At 45.1% G+C, this 9,072-nt stretch overlaps 2 protein-coding genes across 2 annotated transcripts; one reads left to right on the forward strand and one right to left on the reverse strand.

Annotated features, from left to right (window-relative positions):
• Positions 1–1,918: 1,918 nt before the first annotated feature.
• LOC119313715 (protein RESTRICTED TEV MOVEMENT 2-like) lies at positions 1,919–3,371 on the forward strand. Its single transcript, XM_037588945.1, has one exon. It carries the CDS (start codon positions 1,991–1,993, stop codon positions 3,167–3,169), a length of 1,179 nt encoding a protein of 392 aa, XP_037444842.1. The 5' UTR covers positions 1,919–1,990; the 3' UTR covers positions 3,170–3,371.
• Positions 3,372–3,736: 365 nt separating this feature from the next.
• LOC119349823 (stress response protein NST1-like) lies at positions 3,737–5,926 on the reverse strand. The gene is made up of 2 exons (XM_037617914.1): positions 4,446–5,926; positions 3,737–4,043 (listed from the first exon to the last, which is right to left on the reverse strand). Exon 1 carries the CDS (start codon positions 5,811–5,813, stop codon positions 4,485–4,487), a length of 1,329 nt encoding a protein of 442 aa, XP_037473811.1. The 5' UTR covers positions 5,814–5,926; the 3' UTR covers positions 3,737–4,043; positions 4,446–4,484.
• Between the last annotated feature and the right edge of the window lie 3,146 nt (positions 5,927–9,072).

Here is a 9,072-nt window from a genome sequence, read left to right on the forward strand (position 1 = left end):
ACAAGGAGAGTTGGGCATGAAAAAAGGTGGGTTAGAGGAGTAAGACTTTGTTACATGGGGCAAGGATGAGCGATGGGCTCATTCTCGTTGGGTACGTCAAAGAGGTCAGTGGAGGAGGAGGAGATGGATTGCATGAGTAGACAGTACCCACATTCTCCTCATCATTGTTAGACATATATTCATGAACAGAACAAGCGCCTTCTCATCCTTCCTCTTGGAGAACTTGGAGAATTTTTCTTGTTCTTGAGTACAACCTATCTGACTTGTCTTCTCTGCAAAGGGACAATCCGCAACAAAGTGTCGAGACTATCACAAGTATAACACTTTCTTCTCCGAAAAGGATCTTCCCTTGAGATTTTTCCCCTTGTTAGCCATGATGCCCAAATATCGCCTGACCACGAGGTCCAAGTCTTCTTCAAAGTCATTTTCCGAGCACGAGGTATCATCTTCCTATTCATCACATTTCACTTCTTCTTCTTATAACCACCTTCTTAGCCTTCAAAGGGTGCATCATATCACAAGAAGCCACGTTCTGAAGTAGATGTCGTGGACTCCCCTGACAAGGGGCAATGTTATGATCTGTCCTAGCCTGCTACCTCCATGTGGGCAGGTGCTACCAGGGATTTGGTTACCTAGTGAAAAATTCGGTTACCGCCTGATAACTATGAATCTTGTCATCCACGAGAAATCGCTTTACCGAGAAAATATTCTGGTTTTTCAAATTTGAAAGAATTAGAATTAGAATGAATTTTATTCAGATTGAAAATTCATTAAAAAATCCACCAGGTATTTTTTTTATTACAGCAGTAACTGGAAATATTGATGCTACACAAGATTTGTTTTGCATCCAGAATCCAAAACTTTGGGGTTATGTTCTCTCGTGCTCCTGTGCAGGCGATGGAGTTGGCTTGATTTTTTTTTCCCGTTGAATCATCAGTATAATAATTGTTGACTGAAGCTCCTTGTCCCTTTCTTCGAGTGGAAGGATAAAACCTTTTCATTTCCCTAAAAAAGAATGATATTTCTGCATTGGCATATGTTCCGAAAATCTCGTGAGGAACCTGGCCTTTTTTTAGGGGTATTTTCTAAGTGCGATACCATTTTTACGGAGAAAATCGCAATAATTTCCATATAAAAATACAATAAAATCATGCCAGAATTTAAGAGTTAAGGTAAAAAAAACTGAACATTCTTGTTAGAACTCAGAATGAATTGAGAGTAAAAGCTTGTCTTCATTGCTTGTGGGCAAAGCCCTATTTATACAAGGATTTGGGGTGCCGATGGCACCTGTTACAAGGGACACCACTGTTACATAAGATGCAACCGTTGAGAGAGAGAGAGAGGATGTGCCTATACATAAGCGACATGTCCGTACGGAAGGGGTGCTTTGGGCATATTGGCATCTGCCTAGAGCAGTTGAAAACTAATCCTAACAATTCTGAAGTCGTGCCACCATTTTTTGACAAGTTAAATACATAGTTAAAGTGAGGTAAAATTAGGATGCGATTTTGATCCAGTCACGCGGCCTGAAACCGATGTGAACACGGCCGGTGCTGTACACGCTGCCGGCTGACGATGGATGGAGTTGGCTTGGCTGCCACGACCCACGATGACATGCACACCAAGCAAGCATTCTTTCTTTCTTCATTTCTTCGCCTCCATAAATTTAGATCCATAAACCTTTCCTCACCCACGATGGCATGACTCCATGGATCGATGTACACTAGCTTGCAAGCTAAGCTACACTTCTTCATACCTACACTACACGTATGCATCCATGGCCGGCCTCTTCTCCTTCCACCTCTAGATCTCCTCACAGCCCAAGCTTCGAACCAACCAAACATTCCGTCCGTCACCTACGTCGTATATATACACGGCGCATCATGCCACCCTTCTCATCTCATCTCTCACCTCTCCATCATCACCATCCATCCACAGAGCTAGCTAGCATCGCTCGCGGGCCATCACGATTCCTTCCCTACGCTTCCTCATGGCCGCCACCGGCACCGCCACCAGGCAGCAGCAGCCGGCGGCGGCGGCGGCGGTGGACCCCAAGTTCGAGTGGGCGGAGAAGGCCGGCACCTACGTGCTCCGCCTCACCCTGACCGGCTTCAGGAAGGACGACTTCCGCGTGCAGGTGGACGGCGCGGGCAGGCTCACCGTGCGCGGCACCAGGCCGGGCGCCTCCCTCCACAAGGTCTTCCAGCTGCCCGCGACCGCCTGCCTCGACGACATCGCCGGCCGCTTCGAGGCCGGCGTGCTCACGCTGTCCGTGCCCAAGCGCGCCGGTGCAGCCCCACCGACGAGCATCGAGAAGAGTAAACCTGGTGCGGCCAAGGAGGAGAAGGCCAAGCCGACGCCACCAGCAGAGGTCGACGCCGGCAAGAGCATGCCCGCCAAGCCGACGCCACCCACAGAGGTCGACGCCGCCAAGAAGATGCCCGGGGAGGAGGGTGCTGCCAAGCTGACGCCGCACGCAGAGGTCGATGGCGCCAATAAGATGTCCAAGGAGGAGGGTGCCGCCAAGCCACCGCCGTCACCAACCTCCCGCCGGCTGCCATCCAGGGACGGCGGGGCTGGAAAGAAGGAGACCAACGGCGCCAAGCAGACGGCTACCAGGGACGACGGCGGCGAGAAGAAGGAAGCCGTCGTTGGCACCGAGCCCAAGGAGAGCACGCTCGGCAAGACAACACGTCAGGTTGCGGAGTATGTTCACCGCATGGAGGAGGAGAGCAGACGCAAGCAAATTGAGCATAAGCCGGCGCCGGCCGCGAAGAAGGAAGAAGAAGTGAAGCCCAAGGCACCCCAGCCAGCAGCAGCCGCGCCGACACCGGAGAACCCCGTGCCGAAGGCAGAGGTTGCCAACGGCGAGAAGGCCAAGGCGGCGGTTGACCCGGAGACGATAAGGCGGCGCGGCGAGGAAGAGAGGGCCAAGGCTGCTGCCGCGGCAACGGTCATAGAGGCAAAAGCGGAGCGAGAGAAGAAGGCGGCGGCGGCGACATGCAGGGCCTGGAAGGAGCGCATCGCCGGCGAGCTCAAGGGGCTGGCGGACATGAAGTGGGCGGACAACGCGGTGGAGACGGCGAGGAAGAACAAGGAGGTGGTCGCCGTCGGCGTCGCCGCCTTCTCCATCGGCTTCCTCGTCTCTCAGAAGCTCTTCAGGAAGTGAGCAGCACTAGCTGCATCTGTAGCATACACGGACAGTGGGTAAATATGTACTGAACACAAGGAACATGTAAAGATATGTGTGCAAGTAAAGTGTGTACATAGAGACAACCAACAAGCTGGCTGAAGATTCATGTGCAACATACATCTTCAGTTTGTTCTAGGGAAGTAACCTTATGTGTGCAGGCTTATGTGGTTCTTTTATTCACGGTAAATAGTGTGTTCCTCGTGGTCATGAATGGCTTCTCCAGCCAAGCACTAAGTTTTCAAAAGTTACATCATTTCTAAAAATTTAGTTCATTTTTTTGTTGAACTAAGCAGCGTTGGAGGATATCTAAAGCTTCCAAATTTGCATCCTACTTTTTCTATGGAACGAAAACATTACAACTGTTACATGTTGTCATTTGCAAGACAATTCAATTAAGCTTTCTAGTGAATATTTTCAAAAGCTACACGCACTGACAAATATAACTTTCCTGTATACATCCGCAGCATATGGATGATATGATAATTTCACACAATTCAATTAAGTTTCCAACTGCTAGATCCCAAAAGGTACCAAATGCTAGTCTGAATCCAGAAAATGTGACGGTCTGAACCTTAAGATTGTTTTCAAACTTCCATGTGAATTTTTGTTGTCCAGCACACATTTATTATATGTTCACCATAACCGAAGTAACAGTCACCGAAAGAGCTGAGGAACTAGTTATCACCATAAGGTGACATGCTTACTGCAAGCCTGGTACTACAACAAATGTTTACAACAACAAGAACGAGAGGCAACTAGAAGATCACTCGACAATGTCCGACACATCTCAGAGTTGGTCTTGAGGGTTTTTTCTTGAACAGCCATACTCTTGTCGAAAGCCACCTTCGACCTGAAACATTGGAAACGAATGATATCAAGCATGCAAAACCCAGGTACACCGTAATCTGCTAATATGAAATATGGTTTACTGTCTGTAGTCTGTATCTAATCTGCTATTCGATAATTATGTATCACCCAGGTACACCATGTAAATGACAGTCATTATGGATATTGTTAGTGTAAATCACTCACAAGTAGATGGCCTAATTGACGGTTTTTCTTATTTATGCAAATCCATTAATGCTCTAATTAACGCCTCTCTTATATTTATGCAAAACCCTTAATGTACACCTGCAAAGACATCTCAGGGACACAAATATCGCATCGACTAAAATCTGACACTGACACATGTTGTTTTCCAGAGAATGTGAAAGCTATTTAAAAAAAGAATATCCAGAACATTCATGCTTACCATACTGCAAACCAAAGCTTCTGACTGATCCAACATAAATCATTCATGGTCTGGATTGCCTTTTAGCTTAAGCTCAACTTCTAGCTCCTTGTGCTTTAGCTGAAGTTCCAAACGCTTGTTCTCGAGCATCATTTCTTCATTCTCCGATTCCATCCTTTCAATTTCCCTGTCCTTCTTCCTCTTGAATCTCTCCCACTTTAGACGTTGCTCTGTTACTTCCAGTTCCTGTGCTTCAATCTGCAACTGACGTTTCCGAAGCTCTATTGCTTGGGAGGCCAGTTCCTTGCGCACAACAGACAGGTTGGTTCCATCCGGAAAAACTTTGTTGATATCCAATGCGATGCCATGGGGATCCAAACTCCCACTGCCATCATTCGAGCTTGAGGTGAGAAAACCTACATCACCATGATCCAATGCATGACACATCCTTTTATTCATGGGAGGATCCCTCATACTGTGATGAACTGCTTGATGCTCTTCGTCATGATCCTCATAATCAGAATCTGCACTGTGGTCATCTTCTTCAGCATCTCCACTTGCATCCCTCCTCGGATCATGCTCCTCTTTACATCTAAGAGCAACCTGTAGTGAGTGCTGAAGTGCAGGATCTTCGGGTAAATTCACACGGTTGTTGTTATGATAGGAACACATCATCTCATAGAATAAATGCTTAGAGTTCAATATCTTCCTTGCATCTTCTTTCATCTTATCAGACAGATTATTCATGCAATCAAGGAGTGCTGGATTATCCACAACATTGCAAGCAGTACCACGACCAAGGATATCCGTAAGCCTTTTGTATCTCTTGTTGAGGTCATTGAACTTATCCTCGCACTGCTGCGGTGACACGTTGCAGCCTCTTTCACCCATAACCTTTGATATTGCTTTCCATTTGCCCTTCTTCTGCATTACTGTAATGTTCCTCCTCCCGCCGCCCAAATCCGCCCCAGGATCCTCCCCCGTGTAAGACGCTGCGGTAATCAAAAGCTTAACCATTGAACCAGTCCACTTCATCCGATGCCATGCCGAGCCTTTTTTGCCCTTGCCACTCTGGGCATCAGTAGTATCCTCGGTCATATCATGCTCCTCGTCGTCACTGATGGAGTTCTTTATAAGATGGTTGTGCTGCTGCTGCTGCTGGTGGTGATCCTTTTTTCCATGTTCTACAAACTGAAATCCGGATCCGGGGTTATCATGCTCTGTAGCCCGGTTGATAGGCATTGTGAAACTCCCTGGCATCTGAGATTGGTTGAATAGATGTTTTCCTGAGCTTGGAGGATGCATTTGCATGGAGTTACCATGTACATTCAAACTACCATAAGGAGCTCCTTGCGTCGTGTTTCCAGGAGGTAGGTTACTGCGGTCCATTATCCCAAAATAATCACCCAGGCAGTTGTACTTCTTGTCGATACCATACAAAAGGTACAGGAGGTGCCACAGGTCTTCGCTTCAATATCACAATAGCGCCCTGCATAGTAATTTGGACAAATTATCAAAAGCCCTGCACATGCATATTTGCACATCTGTATACTTCTCAATGTTGCCACAACTAAATAGCTAACTGACTAGCTAACTATTGCAAGAAACAAATGAAAAGGCTGCCATGTTACGCATGCCAAGGCGCTAAGAACCTACAGAACAAAAAGGTTATACAATATCATAATATAAGACGGTAGGTTTAAAACATAACCATAACATGGTCGGTCATAAGCTGCTGCGGTGAATAGAGTTTGGGGCAGACAGCCTGTACGTCTGACGCATATTCAAATATGATACCGCATACAAAAAATTAGTGTTTTAGTCAATGGCTCAGGGTTCTGGTCCAAATCAGGCTGTCAATAAACACTCAAATTTATTCAGAAAAAAAACTCAAATTCAGTTGATGCTCAGAGCGCAATTAAATAAAAGAGTACGGTTGGACCATTCACTTTTTCCTATGCAACAAAAACAGGACAACTGCTGTCCGTTGGCATTTTCAAGAGGTGGAGCCACACACGCACTGACAAATAAACCTTTCTTTGTATACATTCACGATTAACCACATCTGGATGATACCTTCACCGTGTCCTGAGAAGTGTGATATGCTAGTCTGAACCTACAAATGTGGCAGTCTGAACCTAAAGATCGTTTACAAACTTCCATATTAAATTTTATGTCTGCCATATTCATTATGTTCATAAGCAATGGTTATCTTGAGGTTTGATTAAATAAAGGGACACCCTGGGTTAAGGGAAAACCTAGACAGGGACCGAGTTCCAGCTGCAAACTGAGTCTGGTTGGGCCTCGTGGATAGATGGGACGGAAAAAACTAATCAGAGATGGATTTAGGTGCCATCTGACGGTCTATAACACTGCAAACTTCAGCGTGCAAGGTAAATCCCAGCAGTCCATTAAAAAGGGATTGGAAACAAGAAAAATGTAAACATTACAATAAAAACACAGCATTTGACATGATGCTTACAGCCAAAGTAATCATACAAATGTGTAACTAGATCTCCTCTAATTATGACACATAACTTAATCTGTTTGAAGTTTGGCTCATAAGCTATGGCATACACTTTCAACAGAAAAAAAATATGAAATCGCTGAAAGAAGAGAATAACCAAGAAAACTTATACTAGCTTAATTTTGAATTGCAATATATAGGAAAACTGATGTTGAGCAACAGGGCAATAGGTTTGGCCCAGCTAGCAAAACCAAATCAGACCGTAGCATAACCATAGTTGAAGACAAGGCCATCGTAGGTGGAACCGATATTTGCGATTTTTGATGAGTGGCCAAATTAATACTCCCTCCGTCCCAAAATAAGTGTCTTGAGCTTAGTACAAATTTGTACTAGAGCTAGTACAAAGTTGAGACACTTATTTTGGGACGGAGGAGTAGTTGCCATGTGCCACTGCTTCATGTGGAAAAACACAAATTTTTAACTATGTATGCTGTTTTTCTTTTGCAAATTTGCAATTCATGGATTTCTAACTGGTATATTATAAATATTACGTGCTTCGTATTTGGCTAGAAATTTCCTTTCCATTCTCTTTACGAAATGGAATTGCATAAGTCCCAAGGTATATGCCAAAGCTTCTCTTAAATGACAAAAAGTGAGGATAGTCTCACCAGACAAATTCAATTCATACTCAAATCACAATTAAATCCACAGTATAGGTGGACAATTCCCTTTTTCCAATGCAACAAAAACAGGACAACTGTTATCTACTGGCATTTACACTCACTGACGTTAAACCTTTCTTGTATACATTCACCACATCTGGATGATAGGTTCACTGTGTCCTCAGAAGTACGATATGCTAGTCAGAACCTACAAATGTGGCAGTCTGCAGCTAAAGATTGTTTACAAACTTTCCATGTGAATTTTAACTTGTCTGGCATGTATGTTCGTAGGCAATGGTTATCTTGCAGTTTGATAAAAAAAAAAAAAGGGGGACATCCTGGGTCAAACGGAAACTTAGACATGAGTGAGTTACACTGCTAATTGAGTCCGGTTGGGTCATGTGCATAGATGAGACGGACAAATAAACACAGATGGATTTAGGTGCCATCCAACGGTCTATATCATTGCAATAAAGGCTGCTAGACATGATTTCTTGATAATGAAATGTGGAGGCTCAATGGGGCTTCTGATTTGCAAATATACATACAAGATATTAACTTAAGCATGCAAGGTAAATCCCAGCAGTTCATCACAAAGGGATTGTAAAGTGGGGAGAATGCAAACATTACAATAAGAACACCGTATATGTCATGATGCTTACAACCAAAGTAATTATACAGATGTAGACGTAGCTACATCTCCTCTATTTATGACACATAATCTAGACTGTTCGAAGTTTTGGCTCATAAACTGTGGCATGCTCTTTCAACAGGAGAAGATGAAATTACTGAAAGAAGAGAAGAATTGCAATATATGGGAAAACTGCTGTTTGGCAACAGGGCAATAAGTTCGGTTAAGCCAGCAAAACTACATCAAACCGTAGTATAACCACAGTGGAAGGCAAACCCAGCTGAGGTGGAGCCAATGTTCAGGATATCGGTAACTTGTAGCTGCTCGGTCGGGTGGAGTAGGGTTTAATCGGCCAGTCAGCCTATTGACTGAATTTACATGCTTAGATTTCGGTTAGAAATTTCCATTCCATTCTCTTTGCAAAATGGGTTTGCATAAGTCCCGTATATACCAAAACTTCTGATGAGTGCCAGAAGGTGGGGATAGTCTCACAAGACAAGGGTCCCAAACAAAAATAAAAGTGATTTGATCAAGGAGGATGTTGTTTCAATTACCTTGCAGGAGATTACTTATTCGTATCACTCTTTATTAAGCACTTACTAGAAGAATTTGAACCCCCCTCACTACCCTCCCCGAGAGGCATAAATCGCACACACCCCGGCTGTCGCGCCGTCAAGCCAGGCACCCTACCCTCACCGTGCATCAGGCCAGCCGGGCACAGCGGCTCCCCCCTTTACCACCGCCCCCGGCATAGCTCCCCCCAATTCCAGCACCCCTGTAAAACCCTAGACCTACACCCGCTCTACCGTGTGCATCCTGTACTCTCTACCGCATGTCTGCTACACCTTGTATCTACTCTACTCAGCGATGGACCTGCAGCTACAGGGA

The sequence above is a fragment of the Triticum dicoccoides genome, chromosome 1B (assembly GCF_002162155.2).
Source record: "Triticum dicoccoides isolate Atlit2015 ecotype Zavitan chromosome 1B, WEW_v2.0, whole genome shotgun sequence".
In the NCBI taxonomy this organism is placed as follows: domain Eukaryota; kingdom Viridiplantae; phylum Streptophyta; class Magnoliopsida; order Poales; family Poaceae; genus Triticum; species Triticum dicoccoides.